Below are 19443 nucleotides of genomic sequence, written 5' to 3' on the forward strand. Positions count from 1 at the left end.
AGGGAGAACCAGTTGATGTGGTATATTTGGACTTTCAGAAGGGTTTCGACAAGGTCCCACACAAGAGATTAATGTGCAAAGTTAAAGCACATGGGATTGGGGGTAGTGTGCTGATGTGGATTGAGAACTGGTTGTCAGACAGGAAGCAAAGAGTAGGAGTAAATGGGTACTTTTCAGAATGGCAGGCAGTGACTAGTGGGGTACCACAAGGTTCTGTGCTGGGGCCCCAGCAGTTTACATTGTACATTAATGATTTAGACGAGGGGATTAAATGTAGTATCTCCAAATTTGCGGATGACACTAAGTTGGGTGGCAGTGTGAGCTGCGAGGAGGATGCTATGAGGCTGCAGAGTGACTTGGATAGGTTAGGTGAGTGGGAAAATGCATGGCAGATGAAGTATAATGTGGATAAATGTGAGGTTATCCACTTTGGTGGTAAAAACAGAGAGCCAGACTATTATCTGAATGGTGACAGATTAGGAAAAGGGGAGGTGCAACGAGACCTGGGTGTCATGGTACATCAGTCATTGAAGGTTGGCATGCAGGTACAGCAGGCGGTTAAGAAAGCAAATGGCATGTTGGCCTTCATAGCGAGGGGATTTGAGTACAGGGGCAGGGAGGTGTTGCTACAGTTGTACAGGTCCTTGGTGAGGCCACACCTGGAGTATTGTGTACAGTTTTGGTCTCCTAACTTGAGGAAGGACATTCTTGCTATTGAGGGAGTGCAGCGAAGATTCACCAGACTGATTCACGGGATGGTGGGACTGACCTATCAAGAAAGACTGGATCAACTGGGCTTGTATTCACTGGAGTTCAGAAGAATGAGTGGGGACCTCATAGAAACGTTTAAAATTCTGATGGGTTTAGACAGGTTAGATGCAGGAAGAATGTTCCCAATGTTGGGGAAGTCCAGAACCAGGGGTCACAGTCTAAGGATAAGGGGTAAGCCATTTAGGACCGAGATGAGGAGAAACTTCTTCACCCAGAGAGTGGTGAACCTGTGGAATTCTCTACCACAGAAAGTAGTTGAGGCCAATTCACTAAATATATTCAAAAGGGAGTTCGATGAAGTCCTTACTACTAGCGGGATCAAGGGTTATGGCGAGAAAGCAGGAAGGGGGTACTGAAGTTGCATGTTCAGCCATGAACTCATTGAATGGCGGTGCAGGCTAGAAGGGCTGAATGGCCTACTCCTGCACCTATTTTCTATGTTTCTATGTTCTATGTTTCTATATAATGTAAATATATATATATATAATGTATATATATATATATAAACTATCAGAACCCCATGATTAGATTTCAGCCAGTAGCTCAAGCTCAAGCATCCATCAATCTATAGGGTTAATTCTGCATTCATACTCTTCCACCAGGGATCCAAGCTCACAGGTAGCAGAGGACAGAAAGTTGTAATCTTTAATTATGTTCTTTTTAAGCATAGCTTCCCCATTGGGAATTCAGCATCATGGAATCTATCCTTATCTAAATCCTTCGTTAGATTTCAGCCTCAAAAGCACTCTCTGATATTCAATACTCCATTTATAAACTTTGTACCACTCGATTATATTCCATCCTATAGCTCACTCCTGTGTATCTGTTATTCAATATAAAATCCAACCAAACCTCTTGATTAGATTCCAGTCTGTACATCACTCCCTGGTATCTGTTATTCATCAAATAAACTACCCAAACACTTTGATTAGATTCCAATATGCAAGCTTTGTGAATGGTATGGCAATGAACCTTGTTCACATTTCATAAAATAATACATTTCTCATTGTGATACACATATTTTGGTTTACAGGACTGTCAACATTGAGTAAATCCTAGGTGTAAGATTTTTAGTCACAAGCTATTAGATATATACCTGATGCATCGTCTCATGTCAGCAAAAGGTTAAAAGCAGTAAACTCTTCCCATCATAAGGGCTTCATGTATGGCATTGGCATTAATATATTCTTCTCTCTTCTTTCTTATTCCTTCCCCAGTCTTTCTCTTATTTTTGACTTTCTCTGTCTCTCTGTTACTGTATTTCCCTGTTCTCTTCATAGTCCACATAGCCGTGAGTTTTATTTTGGAACATAAGAACACAAGAAATAGGAGCAGGAGAAGGCCATACGGTCCTTCGAGCCTGCTCCGCCATTCAATAAGATCATGGCTGATCTGATCATGGACTCAGCTCCACTTCCCTGCCCACTCCCCATAACCCCTTATCTCCTTATCATTTAAGAAACTGTCTATTTCTGTCTTAAATTTATTCAATGTCCCAGCTTCAACAGCTCTCTGAGGCAGTGAATTCCACAGAGAAGAAATTTCTACTTAGTTTTAAATGGGCGGCCCAGTATTCTAAGATCATACCCTCTAGTTCTAGTCTCCCCCATCAGTGGAAACATCCTCTCTGCATCCACCTTGTCAAGCCCCTCATAATCTTATATGTTTCGATAAGATCACCTCTCATTCTTCTGAATTCCAATGAGTAGAGGCCCAACCTACTCAACCTTTCCTCATAAGTCAACCCCCTCATCCCCGGAATCAACCTAGTGAACCTTCTCTGAACAGCCTCCAAAGCCGTTAATATAGATTGTAAATAGTTGGGGTCCCAGCACTGATCCCTGTGGCACCCCACTAGTTACTGATTGTCAACCAGAGAATGAACTATTTATCCCGACTCTCTGTTTTCTGTTAGTTAGCCAATCCTCTATCCATGCTAATATATTACCCCCAACCCCGTGAACCTTTATCTTGTGCAGTAACCTTTTATGTGGCACCTTGTCAAATGCCTTCTGGAAGTCCAAATACACCACATCCACTGGTTCCCCTTTATCCACCATATTCGTTACATCCTCAAAGAATTCCAGCAAATTTGTCAAACATGACTTCCCCTTCATAAATCCATGCTGACTCTGCCTGACCGAATTTTGCTTTTCCAAATGTCCTGCTACTGCTTCTTTAATAATGGACTCCAACATTTTCCCAACCACAGATGTTAGGCTAACTAGTCTATAGTTTCCTGCTTTTTGTCTGCCTCCTTTTTTAAATAGGGGTGTTACATATGCAGTTTTCCAATCTGCTGGGTCCTCCCCAGAATCCAGGGAATTTTGGTAAATTACAACCAATGCATCCACAATTCCTGCCGCTACTTCTCTTAAGACCCTAGGATGCAAGCCATCAGGTCCAGGGGATTTATCTGCCTTTAGTCCCATTATCTTACTGAGTACCACCTCCTTAGTGATTGTGATTGTGTTAAGTTCCTCCCCCCCTATAGCCCCTTGACTATCCACTGTTGGGATATTGTTAGTGTCCTCTACCGTAAAGACTGATACAAAATATTTGTTCAGAGTTTCTGCCATTTCCATGTTCCCCATTACTAATTCCCCTGGATGCTTTGTGCAGCCGGGACGAACACGTGAGCAGGAGGTGTCTCCAGCTGCACCAACTCGAGCTCCGTGTTTTGGAGCTTGAGCAGCGGCTGGGGTCACTGCGGTGCATCCGCGAGACTGAGAGTTATGTGGATAGCACGTTTCTAAAGGTTGTCACCCCACAGCTTAAGAGTGTGTAGGCAGATAGGGTTTGGGTGACCCCTGGACAGAAGAGGAGGACTAGGCAGGTAGTGCAGGAGTTCCCTGAGCCCATCTCGCTCTCCAACCGGCAATCTGTTCTGAGTACCAGTGAGGGCGATGGTGGCTCTGGGGAGTGCAGCCAGAGCCAAGTCCACGGCACCATGGGTGGCTCAGCTGCACAGGGGGTGGAGGAAAAAGAATGGAAGAGCTATCGTGGTAGGGGATTCCATTGACAGGGGAGCAAGAGTTCACTGTAGAGGTAGGGCTATCTCAGCATCCGTAACAATTACCCTTCTGCGTACCAACCTATAAAACTCAGAAAAGCTGACAAAATAGCTTCAAAAAGCAATGTACAGCTGAAAAATAGCCCTGAAAAAAGAAAGACCAATGTGCAAGACCACTACATCAAGACGAGTGAATAAGCTAAATTCATTTTTGTTACATTAGATTTCAGGATATTTATAAGTGTTTTGAGATCACATTTTGAAATTCAGCTTGTTTTCATGTGAAAACTGAAACCCAATAGCCTCAGGTATGACATAAAAAGAGCTCCTTACAATGCATATCCACTGGTACATGAGCTTGTCTGCAGCTCTACCCAATATTCCAACAGTTATACAGGTTAGCGTCCGAAATGCAAAGTTCCGGAATTCAGAATGTTCCAGAATGCGGACACCGGGCCAATCAGTGGCGGGGTCGTCCGGAAACCGGAAAATTTTCCGAAATCTGAACTCCCCCACCTCAGCCACCCAACCTCGCCCCGGCCTCGGCCCGACTGACATCGCTCCAGCATCAGCCCGACCTACGTCACTCTGGCATCGGCCCGACCTACTCGCCCCAGCCTCGGCCCGCCTGACTCCCCCTTACTTCGGCCCGCCTGACGCCCCCCCTCCCTTCCCCTCATCCGCCCAACACCCCCATCCATCCCCCCCCTCCCCTACCTACCGCGGCCCAGGCAAAGACATTCCGAAATCCAGAAATACCCGGAACCCGGAACAGCCTCGGTCCCGAGGTTTCCGGATTTTGGACGTCACACCTGTAATAGAAACATAGAAAATAGGTGCAGTAGTAGGCCATTCGGCCCTTCGAGCCTGCACTGCCATTCAATGAGTTCAGCCCAGACTCTAAATGAAGTTCTCCCATTGGCCAATAAATAACCAATGCCTTAAACCAAACACTAAGCAATGTTTGGACCAAGGCTATAATGAGGTCTGGAGCCGAGTGATCCTGGCAGAACCCAAACTGAGCATCAGTGAGCAGCACTGTCAATGACACCTGATAGCACTGTCAATGACACCTTCTATCAGTTTGATAGCATTGTCAACTAGGAAGGCGGGACCCCGCGAGATAAATTGAGCTTACCGCCCCCCCCGAGAGTAAACCAGCAAGAAATATAAAAACAGATAGTAAGAGTTTCTACAGGTATATAAAAAGGAGGCGAGTAGCTAAAGTAAATGTTGTTCCCTTAGCGGATGAGACTGGGGAATTAATAATGGGAAACAGGGAATGGCGGAAACTTTGAACAAATAGTTTGTATCAGCCTTCACGGTAGAAGATACTAAAAGCATCCCAATAATTGATAATCAAGGGGTTATTGCGGGGGGAGGACTTAAAACAATCACTATCACTAGAGAAAAAGAACTAGGCAAACTAATAGGACTAAAGGTGGACAGGTCTCCTGGACCTGATAGCCTGCATCCCAGGGTCTTAAAAGTGGCTGGAGAGATAGTGAATGCATTGGTTGTAATCTACCAAAATTCCCTTGATTGGAAAACCACAAATGTAACATCCCTATTTAAGAAAGGAGGCAGAAAGCAGGAAACTATAGACCAGTTAGCCTAACATCTGTTATTGGGAAAATGCTGGAGTCCATTATTAAGGAAGTAGTAGCAGGACGTTTAGAAAATCATAATGCAGTCAAGCAGAGTCAGCAAGGTTTTATGAAAGGGAAATCATGTTTGACAAATTTGAGGATGTAACGAGCAGGGTGGATAAAGGGGAACCAGTAGATATCGTGTATTTGGATTTCCAGAAGGCATTCGATAAGGTGCCACACAAAAGGTTACTGCACAAGGTATGAATTCACGGGGTTGGGGGGTAATATATTAGCATGGATAGAGGATTAACTAACTAACAGAAAACAGAGAGTTGGGATAAATGGGTCATTTTCAGGTTGGCAAACTAACTAGTGGGGTGCCACAGGGATCAGTGCTGGGGCCTCAACTATTTACAATCTATATTAATGACTTGGATGAAGGCACCGAGTGTAATGTAGCCAAATTTTCTGATGATACACAGATAAGTGGGAAAGCAAGTTGTTAGGATGCAAAGAATCTGCAAAGGGATATAGATAGGCTAACTGAGTGGGCAAAAATTTGGCAGATGGAGTATAATGTGGGAAAATGTGAGGTTATCCACTTTGGTAGGAAAAATAAAAAATCAATTATTATTTAAATGTGGAAAGATTACAAAATAATGCAGTACATAGGGATCTGAGTGTCCTTGTGCATGAAATACAAAAAGTATGCAGGTACAGCAAGTAATTTGGAAGGCAAATGGAATGTTGGCCATTATTGCAAGGGGGATGGAGTATAAAAGTAGGGAAGTCCTGCTACAACTGTACAGGGTATTGGTGAGACCACACCTGGAGTACTGCGTACAGTTGAGGTCTCCTTATTTAAGGAGGGATATACTTGCATTGAAGGCAATTCAGAGAAGGTTCACCAGGTTGATTCCTGAGATGAAGGGTTGTCATATGAAGAAAAGTTGAGCAAGTTGGGCCTATACTCATTGGCGTTTAGAAGAATGAGAGGTGATCTTATTGAAGCGTATAAGATTCTGAGGGGGCTTGACAGGGGAGATGCAGAGCGGATATTTCCCCTCGTGGGGAAATTTAGAACTAGGGGCATAGTTTCAGAAGGGATCACCCATTTAAAATGAGGAGGAATTCCTTCTCTTAGAAGGGTGTGAACCTTTAGAATTCTCTACTCCAGAGAGCTGTGGAGGCTGGGTCATTGAATATATTTAAGGTGGAGATAGACAGATTTTTGAATGATAAGAGAGTGAAGGTGTATGGGGAGCGAGCGGAGAAGTGGAGTTGAGGCCAATATCAGATCAGCCATGATCTTATTGAATGGTGGAACAGGCTCGAGGGGCCAAATGGCCTACTCCTGCTCCTATTTTTTATGTATGTTCAATGACACCTTCCATCACTTTGCTGATGATTGAGAGTAGATTGACGGGGCGGTAATTGGACAGATTGGATTTGTCCTGCTTTTTGTAGACAGACATACCTGGGCAGTTTTCCACATTGTCGGGTAGATGCCAGTGTTGTAGCTGTACTATAACAGCTTGGCTAGAGACACAGCTAATTTTGGTGCACAAATCTTCAGCGCGACAACTGGAATGTTGTCGGGATCCATAACTTTTGCTCTATCCAGTGCGCTCAGCCGCTTACAGATATCACTTGGAGTGAATCGAATTGACTGAAGGCTGGCTTCTGTGATGGTGGGGATTTCAGGAGGAGGCCGATATGGATCATCCATTCTGGCTGAAGATGATTGCACACATTTCAGCCTTGTCTTTTGCATTCATGTGCTGGGCTTCGCCATCATTGGGGATGAGGATAAATCATGGAGCCTCCTCCTCCTGTTAGTTGTTTAATTGTCCACCATCATTCACAACTGGATGTGGCAGGACTGCAGAGCTTTGATCTGATCCGTTGATTGTGGGATCACTTAGCTGTTTATAGCATGCTGCTTCAGCTGCTTAGCATGCATGTAGTCCTGTGTTGCAGCTTCCTCAGGTTGGTACTCATTTTTAGGTCTGTCTGATGCTCTCCTGGCATGCTCTTCTGCACTCCTCATTGAACCAGGGTTGGTCTCCTGGCTTGATGGTAATGGTAAAGTGAAGGATATGCCGGGCCATGAGGTTATAGATTGTGGTGGAATGCAATTCTGCTGCTGCTGATGATCCAGTGTCTCATGAATGCCCAGTTTTGAGCTGTTAGATCTGTTCAGAATCTCTCCTATTCAACACGGTAGTAGTGCCACATAACACAATGGAGGGTGTCTTCAGTGTGAAGACAGGACTTCATCTCCACAATGACTGTGCGGTGATCACTGCTACCAATGCTGTCATGGACAGATTGATGAGAACGAGGTCAAGTAGGTTTTTCCCTCGTGCTGGTTCTTTCACCACCTACTGAAGGCCTAGTCTGGCAGCTCTGTCCTTCGGCCAGCTTGGTCAGTAGTGCTGCTCGCGAGCCACTCTTGGTGATGGACATTGAAGTCCCCCACCCAGAGTACATTCTGTGCCCTTGCTACCCTCAGTATCTCTTCCAAGTGGTGTTCAACATGGAGGAGTACTGATTCATCAGCTGAGGGAGGGCAGTAGGTGATAATCAGCAGGTTTCCTTGCCCATGCTTGACCTGCAGCCATGAGACTTCATGGGGTCCGGAGTCAATGTTGAGGACTCCCAGGGCCACTTCCTCCTGACTGTATACCACTGTGCCGCCATCTCAGGTGGGTCTGTCCTGCCAGTGGGACAGGACATACCGAGGGATGGTGATGGAGGAATCTGGGACATTGGCAGAAAGGTATGATTCTGTGAGTATGACTATATCAGGCTGTTGCTTGACTAGTCTGTGGGACAGCTCTAACAATTTTGGCACAAGTCCCCAGATATTAGTGAGGAGGACCTTTCAGGGTCAGCTGGGATGTGTGTGCCATTGTCGTGTCTGAAGCTGGTGCCAAGGTCTATGCCAGGTGGTCCGTCCGGTTTTATTCTTATTATTGTTTCTTGTAGCAGTTTGTTACAACTGAGTGGCTTGCTGGGCCATTTCAGAGGGTGGTTAAGAGTCACCCACATTGTTGGAGTCACATATAGACCAGACCAGGTAAGGACGGCAGATTTCCTTCCCAAAAGGGCATTAGTGAACCAGATAGGTTTTAAGACAATCCGGTAGTTTCATGATCACCATTACTGACACTAGCTTTTTTATTAACTGAATTTAAACTGAGTTCCAGTTTGTGTATGTCTCTCCTCATTTTTATTTCCTTGCTGCATTTGTTTTTGTCTCCACTGTTTGCAGTGCTTCATTGTTGTCACATATTACCCTCTCACCATTCACTCTGTTCCATTCATTTAAGGGGAAGCTAGATAAGCATGAGGGAGAATGGAATAGAAGGATATGCTGATAGATTAGATGAAGAGAGGTAGTAGTGTGGAAAATAAAAACCAGAACAGACCATTTGGACCGAATGGCCTGTTTCTGTGCTGTAAATTCTATATAATTCTCTCTGCTGGCTCTATTACTGTTCATTTACTGATAAGTGTCTACCCATTGGCGCTCCCCATGCCTTCCACCTCTTGTATTATTTTCACCCTTCCACTCCTTGTTCTTCACCCTTTCACTTCTTGCTCTCCTGTTCTTTTTCCTTTCTTCCTCTCTTCCCTCACCCTTCTTTGCCCCTTTACCCTTTTTCCATTAACCCTTTTCCTCTCATCCCCTACCCTTACTCTTGCCTCTCGCCACACTCACCATAACCCCTCTTCCTGTCCCTTCACCATTTCCACCTTCCTCTTCCCTTCTTGTTGCCCTCTCCTCCTTCACCATTTCCATCTTCCTTCCATCCCATCATTGTTGTCCTTGACCTCCATTTCAATCTCCCCTCCTTGGATCCCTCACCTTATCCATGTTCCTCTCTCCTTTTCCCCTCTTCCCTCACTTGTTACCCTCAATGTGTTCCTCTTCCTTTCCCTTTCTCCCTCCATCACCATCACCCTTAACCTGCTGCCTTCACCCTTTCCCGATTACTTGCACCTTTCAATCAGCCTGCCTTTCTTCCCCTCAATCTACTCCCTTCTGGCTTTTTGCAACAGTACCCCCATCCATGCTGGCTGACTATTCTTTGAAGTTGGGAAGGTTGTTGTTCATTTTTCAAAATGCTGAGTGTGTTAATAATAAATCTGCTGAGTAATTTTTACTCGATAGATAAATTATGAGCATGGTGAGCACTTTAAAGAGTGACCAGCACACTTCCCAGCTGCGAAGTGGAGCTAGCAAAGCCACAGAGCTATGGCAATCAGAGATGGGGGAGCAACCCTATTTCACCTAAAAATAGGGACAGTAGCTGGATCAAAATTACAAGGAGAATTGAAGCTTTTACTTATCACTTGTTGTCCACTCATTCTGATTTTCAGGTATACCTCAATTTGGACAGCAAGAGTTTCTGTCGGAAACAGGTGAGGGCCTCATTAGTAAATTTAAGTCAGTGTCAGATGATGTCATTATGATCTCCGTAAGGCAAGTTTTATCTCTGAATGCACTGCTACCACCAGTTCCTGATCCTACCTACAAACCGTGTTGGTACAAGTTGAGAGGTGGCCATTTTGAGCAATATTTAAAGGGAGAGTGAACAGCCAGTTGTCATGGTGCATATAGGTATCAACGATATAGGTAAAAAAACGGAATGAGGTCCTACAAGCTGAATTTAGGGAGCTAGGAGTTAAATTAAAAAGTAGGACCTCAAAGGTAGTAATCTCAGCATTGCTACCAGTGCCACGTGCTAGTCAGAGTAGGAATTGCAGGATAGCTCAGATGAATACATAGCTTGAGGAGTGGTGCAGAAGGGAGGGATTCAAATTCCTGGGACATTGGAACTGGTTCTGGGGGAGGTGGGACCAGTACAAACCGGACGGTCTGCACCTGGGCAGGGGAACCAATGTCCTAGAGGGAATGTTTTCTAGTGCTGTTGGGGAAGGGTTAAACTAATGTGGCAGGGGGATGGGAACCTATGCAGGGAGACAGAGGGAAGTGGAATTGGGAGCAGAAGCAAAAGATGGAAAGATGAAAAGTAAAAGTAGGGGCAGAGAAACCGTTGGCAAAAAGGGCCTCATTACAGCAAAATTCTAAAGGAGCGAAGGGTGTTAAAAAGACAAGCCTGAAGGCTCTGTGCCTCAATGCAAGGAGTATTCGGAATAAGGTGGATGAATTAACTATGCAGTTAACAGTTAATGGATATGATGTAATTGGCATCACCGAGACATGGCTCCAGGGTGACCAAGGCTGGGAACTCAACATCCAGGGGTATTCAACATTTGGGAAGGATAGACAGAAAGGAAAAGGAGGTGGAGTGGCGTTGCTGGTTAAAGAGGAAATTAATGCAATAGTAAGGAAGGACATTAGCTTGGATGATGTGGAATCTGTATGGGTGGAGCTACGGAATACCAAAGGGTAGAAAACGCTAGTGGGAGTTGTGTAGAGACCACCAGACAGTAGTAGTGAGGTTGGGGACAGCATCAAACAAGAAATTAGGGATGCGTACAATAAAGATACAGCAGTTATCATGGGCGACTTTAATCTACATATTGATTGGGCTAACCAAACTGGTAGCAATGCGGTGGAGGAAGATTTCCTGGAGTGTATTAGGGATGGTTTTCTCGACCAATATGTCGAGGAACCAACTAGAGGGCTGGCCATCCTAGACTGGGTGATGTGTAATGAGAAAGGACTAATTAACAATCTTGTTGTGCGAGGCCCCTTGGGGAAGAGTGACCATAATATAGTAGAATTCTTTATTAAGATGGAGAGTGACACAGTTAATTCAGAGATTAATTCCTGAACTTAAGGAAAGGTAACTTCGATGGTATGAGACATGAAATGGCTAGAAGACTGGCAAGTGATACTTAAAGGGTTGACGGTGGAAAGGCAATGGCAAACATTTAAAGATCACATGGATGAACTTCAAGAATTGTACATCCCTGTCTGGAGTAAAAAAAAACAGGGAAGGTGGCTCAACCGTGGCTAACAAGGGAAATTAAGGATGGTGTTAAATCCAAGGAAGAGGCATATAAATTGGCCAGAAAAAGCAGCAAACCTGAGGACTGGGAGAATTTTGTAATACAGCAGAGGAGGACAAAGGGTTTAATTAGGAGGGGGAAAATAGAGTATGAGAGGAAGCTTGCTGGGAACGCAAAAACTGACTGCAAAAGCTTCTATAGATATATGAAGAGAAAAAGGTTAGTGAAAAGAAACGTAGGTCCCTTGCAGTCAGATTCAGGTGAATTCAGGTGGATTCAGGGGAACAAGGAAACGGCGGACCAGTTAAACAAATACTTTGGTTCTGTCTTCACAAAGGAAGACACAAATAATCTTCCGGAAATACTAGGGAACCGAGGGTCTAGTGAGAAGGAGGAACTGAAGGAAATCCTTATTAGGCGGAAAATTGTGTTAAAGAAATTGATGGGATTGAAGGCCGATAAATCCCCGAGGCCTGATAGTCTGCATCCCAGAGTACTTAAGGAAGTAGCCCTAGAAATAATGATGCAGTGGTGATCATTTTCCAACAGTCTATTGACTCTGGATCGGTTCCTATAGACTGGAGGGTAGCTAATTTAACACCACTTTTTAAGGAGGGAGAGATAAAATTGGTAATTATAGACCAGTTAGCCTGACATGAGTAGTGGGGAAAATGTTGGAATCAATTATTAAGAATGAAATAGCAGCACATTTGGAAAGCAGTGATGGGATCGGTCCAAGTCAGCATGGATTTATGAAAGGGAAATCATGCTTGAAAATCTGCTAGAATTTTTTGAGGATGTAACTAGTAGAGTGGACAAGGGAGAACCAGTGGATGTGGTGTATTTGGACTTTCAAAAGGCTTTTGACAAGGTCCCACACAAGAGATTGGTGTGAAAAATTAAAGCACATGATATTGGGGGTAATTACTGACGTGGATGGAGAATTGGTTGGCAGACAGGAAGCAGAGAGTCGAGATAAACGGGTCCTTTTCAGAATGGCAGGCAGTGACTAGTGGGGTGCCGCAGGGCTCAGTGCTGGGACCCCAGCTATTTACAATTTACATTAATGATTTGGATGAGGGAATTGAGTGTAATATCTCCAAGTTTGCAGATGACACTAAGCTGGGTGGCGGTGTAAGCTGTGAGGAGGATGCTAAAAGGCTGCAGGGTGACTTGGACAGGTTAGGTGAGTGGGCAAACACGTGACAGATGCAATATAATGTGGATAAATGTGAGGTTATCCACTTTGGGGGCAAAAACACGAAGGCAGAATATTATCTGAATGGTGGCAGATTAGGAAAAGGGGAGGTGCAACGAGACCTAGGTGTCATGGTACAGCAGTCATTGAAAGTTGGCATGCAGGTACAGCAGGCGGTGAAGAAGGCAAATGGTATGTTGGCCTTCATAGCTAGGGAATTTGAGTATAGGAGCAGTGAGGTCTTATTGCAGTTGTACAGGGCCTTGGTGAGGCCTCACCTGGAATATTGTGTTCAGTTTTGGTCTCCTAATCTGAGGAAGGATATTCTTGCTATTGAGGGAGTGCAGCGAAGGTTCACCAGACTGATTCCCGGGATGGCAGGACTGACAAATGAGGAGAGACTGGATCGACTGGGCCTGTATTCACTGGAGTTTAGAAGGATGAGAGGGGATCTCATAGAAACATATAACATTCTGATGGGACTGGACAGGTTAGATGCAGGAAGAATGTTCCCGATGTTGGGGAAGTCCAGAACCAAGGGACATAGTCTAAGGATAAGGGGCAAGCCATTTAGGACTGAGATGAGGAGAAACTTCTTCACTCAGAGAGTTGTTAACCTGTGGAATTCCCTACCGCAGAGAGCTGTTGATACCAGTTCATTGGATATATTCAAGAAGGAGTTAGAAATGGCCTTTACGGCTAAAGGGATCAAGGGGTATGGAGAGAAAGCAGGAAAGAGATACTGAGGTGAATGATCAGCCATGATCTTATTGAATGGTAGAGCAGGCTCGAAGGGCCGAATGGCCTACTCCTGCACCTATTTTCTATGTTTCTATTGATCCTCAGCTGCTCATAGGTAAAATACTAGAAATTTGGGGAGACATTTTGCTCGTATTAAATAGTGATTTTGCTACTTGGATGATTTCAAAGCGATTTTAGTTGCTGGAAAACATTCTGAGGCTTTCTAGCAATGCACCTTTTTCTTCATGGGACCCTTCTGGCAATCCCACTCTGGCAAAAAGAGCAGCAGCAGCAGGAGGAAGGAACAAAGAAAGCTGCAGATGGAACAAATAGATGAAATGATGCGCGCAGGAATCCTTACCCTCCCAACAGAGTTTATAAGCCCAGGACAATATACTTGCAGTTCTCTGAGGAGCAGTGCACAAGGAGGCTTTGCTTCTCTAGGGAGACTGTAGTAGAGTTGTGTCACTTCCTGCAACATCACCTACAACCAACTGCCACAACTAGCACTGCATTGCATGTTACAGTCAAGTTAACTGCATCCCTGAACTTCTTTGCCTGCTGTTCCTTCCAGTCTGTTACAGGAGACATCAGTAACATTGGTCAGTCTGCAGTTCATGCTTGCATTTAGCAGGTGAATACTGTAATATATTTGCTTCATGGGTTCTTTCATAGCAACACATTGCTATTAAGAACTAGTTGGTTTAGTAGCAAAAGGTTTAACAATCACGCTACACATTAGCTGTTCATCCACCAGGATTCCAATCACCTGCCTCATCGTGGATCCTCCGAACCCAACTGGCTAGTGTTTTATTGAGTCTTGTGAACATCATGTGACTGGCTAAGCCATTCCCAACTCGACAGCTCTATAACTCTTTTAAATTATAACTTTAAGGCAAATGTCCCCTTTGGTAAGGGCACTAGAAGCCGCAAATTAACAAATATACGTTAAGGGAACCTTAACAAATCAAATTAAAATTCTGCTTTAATGATGCATTCCAGTCCTTCCGGTGCCCACTTGTCACGGAAGTCCACGAGTGTACCGGTAGACAACTCATGCTCCATCTCCAGGGACAACCTGGCGCAAACATAGCCGTGGAAGAGAGGCAGGCAGTCGGGCTGAATGACACCCTAGACCACCGGCAGCCTGGACCTGTTAATGGCCACTTTGGCCAGGCCCAGTAGTAGTCCCACGAGGAGACAATCTAACCTGCCCACTCCCCTCCGCACCAGATGCCCAAAGATCAGGAGCATGGGACTGAAGTGCAGCCAGAAATCGAGGAGCAGCCCCTTCAAATAGTAAAAGAGAGGCTACAACCTCTCACACCCTACATACACATGGAACACGGACTACTCCAAACTGCAGAAAATGCAGGCAACCTGGGAGTCCGTGAACCAACTTAAAAATCTTATTGTACGGGACCCTCCAGGCCAAGTCCCAATAGATAAGGGGAGGACTCCTGCATAGAGAGCCCTCCATTGGGGACCCACGCCTCCTGCGGACAGCAAGATGGTATGCCATGGTGTGTCTGGATGGCAGACGAGGATGGCAAAATGGAGGGTGTGCAAGAGTAGCCTGTACAGGAGTCCCCTCCGCGGAGAACTGAAAGACACGGAAGGGATTTCCCGGAAGCGGCTCAAGTTGTGAGGCGCTCAACAGCTCTACAAACATATGAGCATACATGTGTGGTTTATAAAATAAAATATGTATTAATCCTAAAATCAGGGTCTTACTTCCTTCCCTGATAGCAAATCCCTAAGCTATTTAGTCCTGACTCCCTCATACAAGTTCACCCCAACCAAGTAGGATCCACTTCCCTCTCTGATAGCATACCCCAATGCAGCTTGAGCCATCTCCTTTCCTGATAGCACTATCTTTCCACCTTCCTGCATGACGTGTATCCATAATATAGCCGCCCCACCTTCCTCCACCACGCAACCTCCCCACCCCCCGGCAGCATTCTCTAACCTGGCCAGTGGTTGAATCCTCATGGTTGTCTCTTAACTGCCCTCTGAAGTGGCAACCCCCTCAGCTGTATCAAACTGCTAAAAAGAACCAGAACCACACGGATTGCAGCAGTTCAAGAAGGCCCACCACCACCTTCTTAGGGCAACTAGGGGTGAGCAATAAATTCCGGCCTTGCAGTGATGCCTACATCCCAAGAATGAATTTTTTTTAAAGTCTGGTTTCCTGCTTGACAGTGTGTCCCTAACTCAGCGGTATCTTCCTGCTTGACAGTGTACTCCAAGTCCAACTGATAAGACATGAAGCTGAGGCCCCTTCTGCCTACACAGTAAAAGATCCCATGGTACTTTATCAAAATAGACCAGGGAGTTCTCTTAGTGTACCAGGTAACATTTATCTTTCAACCAACACAGTAGAAACAGATTAACTGGCCATTCTTATTGCTGTTTGTGAGTGCATGGTGTGCACATTTTGGCTGCCTTGTTTGGCTACAAAACAATAGCTATTTAACCCCACAGGCGAGGAGGGATTCAAAATTTTTTCAATGGCAAAACCAACCCCCAACCAGCCTCCACTTTCAGTTTTAAAGGAAACGGGATACTAACCTGCTCTCCGGAGGTGGGTCCATCCTTATATTTTAATATAGGTTATACGGAAATACGGGTTTCCCGGCCAGTCAATGTCCCCATGCCGCCCTCCCTTCTCGCCTCCCCATTACTTTTGGGGTCTACGTGTGCTAAAAAAAATAATTAATTGGTTATGAAGTGAATTTCCTAATTTTAATTATGAAGCATCTTTGGAACCCCTAAGGAATACCCAGCTTCACGTAACCTCTGTGTGAGGTATAACAGCAAAGCCAACAGAAACCAAGAATAATAAAGTATTGGTGGAGGAAATAGCTAAACATGAATGCCTACCCAGAAAAAAGAACAAAAGCATGGAGCCCAGTGCAGCTGAAAATGTAACAAAAAAAAAGCAACTAAGCAGACCATCTTCAGCCCTATTAGACCCAGTTTTTATGAGTGAGGCTTGTGCTGTAGTAGCATGGCTTCATTTTTAACATTCAAATCTTCCCTCGGAAAATCACATGCCCTGCAACTTGGTCAGGAACCTGATTTTCTGACCTCTACTGGGTGTGTGCACTGACAGAGCTTCATATAATTAGGCTAAATTGCACTATTCTGACTATGTATTCCAACACACTTTTGTTTTCCTAATTGCTTCTCCACATTGTCTTGGCATTGAAAATAACAAGTCGGTCACTCTGAGGTTCCTTTCAAAATCTCTCTGATAATTGTATTCCTTTTATTGTATACTTATGTTGCTCATTATGTCTTCCCACAAGCAATATTTTGCATTTAATTTTGCATACAGTATTAAATTTATTTTGCAATTTATCTACTCAGTTGCATAGTAAATCTAAATTCTGCTACAGAATATTAACTGCAACCTCCAGCCCTACTGCACTCCCTATTTAGTGCAACGTGTAATGTTCAGAAGGCTACAGGCCAGAAAATCCCAAGTTGCGGTAAGAGCATAAAAAAGTCAAAGACAAGAAAAGGTCATCTAGCCCTTCAAGCTCGTCCCTCTAATATTTCAACTCACTCAGCCTATCACTTTGACAAACCCTAATTTAACAGTATCTGTAAATAATTTATTTCTACATCTAGGTCATTAATATAGTGTCAAAACATTGATCTCTGTAGTATTCCACTCAGAACTATTTATCGCATAATACTCCTGTGAAACGCATTGGGACATTTGAACACGTTAAAGGCGCTATATAAATACAAGTTGTTGTTGTTGTATCTAATCCCCTTCTCACAAGTACTCTTGTTTCCTATTTTTTTTAATTCAATCCCACACTCTCCACTGGATTCCCATGGATTTTCGTGTGATTCATAGTAATGTAGGACATAGCTCTGTCAAGCCCATGTGGTGGCTGATGTGCAACGGTCACCACATAAAAATCCACGCACTGGCATCTTCCACCCCCTCAATTGGAATTCAGGACTGGAACATCGGGTCCTTCACTGAAACATCTGTGAGCTCATGTGGAAGCAAGTCCTCCTCGTTCGAGGGACCGCCTGTGATGATGAGGACACCCAAAGCCCTAGATTTGATGCAAATAACACCCTTCATAATTCTGTGGGATTCATCTTGACACTGTTTTTTTTCCCTGCGTACCCATTTGGAACGGGAGCAAGCGAAGCTCCATGTGCGAATGAGCTCTTAAAGTGCAACAGACTTTGTATGTATTTTGCTTGCAATGTTTACTGTGCAATTCTATTGTTATTAAACATTTTTCCATATTTCTGATTTTTTTTAACTCCTTAAGGTAAATTTATTTTTAAAGTGACTCAAATGGAAGAGTTCATTCCCAATCAGACACCCATTTAATTTAAATCAACAAAAATATTGATGTCTGGCAGTGTGAAATTCTACCGCTCTCTGCAAGCATTGCTCCAAGCCAGGAGTTCCCAATCAGGAAATTAGTATTTTATCACAAAGGCAGGAGAGAGAAACATTCACGTTTCAGGTTCTCTCTCCACAGATACCGCCTGAGTATTTCCAGCATTTTCTGATTTTATTACTATAGTATTGTATGGTTGGTACAAGATGAAAGAAAACATTACGCTGTAAACAGCAAGCATTATGGCCGAGTTTTCCAGGTCCTACGGGTGCATACGCGCTCATAAGGGCCCCTCCAACTTACAGGTTTTCGTGGATGAAGTGCATGCGCGAAAACCCGGAACTTGAATCTTCTCGACTGATCCAACGCAACCCTGGGAAAAGGGCATTTGTCGGTGGAGAGTTGGGCTATTTGCCCAGCGAATGCCCGTGAAATTCTTAGGCCTGCCAAAAGCAGGAGTAAGGCCTGCTTTTACTAGCATTAGAGTCTGAATGAACATAAAAATAACATTTTAAAATAATTTTTTTTTAAATCCTGTAAAATAAGTTCAGGTTATTTTTACCCCTTTAAAACATTGAAATTTATTTTCCAAAAATTAAAATTTTTGTTTTAAATATAATGGGGCAGAAATCCCAGACTCCCAGGTCCGTACGGACCCGGGAAGGCATCGCAAAAGCCGGTTTTCAGCGCACAATGTTATGGGGTACTGAAGTTGCATGTTCAGTCATGAACTCATTGGATGGCGGTGCAGGCTCGAAGGGCCGAATAGCCTACTCCTGCACCTATTTTTTATGTTTCTATGTTTCCGATCTATCAGGCTGGAGCTTGACAGATCTTCCGTATCTCGGCAGCCACGACACTTGTATGGGCAAGATTGCGGTATTTACCCAGCAAATGTCCTGAAAACTCTTGTGCCTGATAAAAGCAGGCGCATAGCCTACTTTTAAGAGTTTTAAAACACATTTAAAACATAAAAAATTAAATTAAAAAAACATTTTATTTTTAAAAACTCTGCCCACCTATGTTAAATTTATTTTAAAGTATAATTTAAAAAACTTTTTTAAAAATCGGAAAAATATATATTTTTTAATAATACATCAATAACTTTAATTTAATGTTAAATATGTAGTGTATTTTTTTCTATTTTTTAATGAGCTTTGGGGGGGGTTTCTCATTCATAATAATGGGAACTCCAACTTACGGAGTTCCATTATTATGAATGAGAACATACTTTACCTGATTGGCTGCCCAGAGCCAAGTGGCTGCAACTCCAGGCCTGCGCACGTCCTGACGAGCACGCGCTGCGACGCGCAGTCAGTGGAGGCCTCAGGACCGGGAACTCGCGTGGGTGCAGCAGGAACAAGTAAGTGCGCTTCTTTTTTAAGTTTTTTACCCGATCGACCGTAGGAAGCAGCCGACTGAGATTTCTGGGCCATAATTAAACTGTATTTTAAATATTTATTAATTATTATTTATTTGGTATGTAAATGTGTTTTTATGTGATCGCCATTCATGCTGATAGGGATCCTGTACGGGCTAATGGAATCCCCATAAGCATGAATGGGGATCCCCTTTTATTGGTTGGGGTGGATCTCAGGGGTGCTTGCGATCCGCGTGCACCCCTGGGATATGTGGGCCTTTACCTGGGCGTTCCCGTAAGGTCCCAGGAGCACGAGATTCGGTGGATCCCGAGGCAGAAGGTAGGCACGGACTTTATTTGTGAATCGTAGGCATTTCCCCGCAGGAAGTCTCCGACCGCAA

General features: G+C 44.2%; 1 protein-coding gene across 1 annotated transcript in view; it reads left to right on the forward strand.

The window, feature by feature from the left end:
• Positions 1–17581, forward strand: part of gdpd2 (glycerophosphodiester phosphodiesterase domain containing 2) — a 186576-nt gene extending 168995 nt beyond the window's left edge. Inside the window, exons 17-18 of the mRNA XM_070881987.1 lie at positions 9766–9807; positions 17175–17581. Coding sequence (XP_070738088.1) covers positions 9766–9807; positions 17175–17182 — 50 coding nt within the window. The 3' untranslated portion in view covers positions 17183–17581. The remainder of the gene's footprint in view (positions 1–9765; positions 9808–17174) is intronic.
• The last annotated feature ends 1862 nt before the right edge of the window (positions 17582–19443 follow it).

Source organism: Pristiophorus japonicus, chromosome 6 (genome assembly GCF_044704955.1).
Source record: "Pristiophorus japonicus isolate sPriJap1 chromosome 6, sPriJap1.hap1, whole genome shotgun sequence".
NCBI classification, from domain to species: domain Eukaryota; kingdom Metazoa; phylum Chordata; class Chondrichthyes; family Pristiophoridae; genus Pristiophorus; species Pristiophorus japonicus.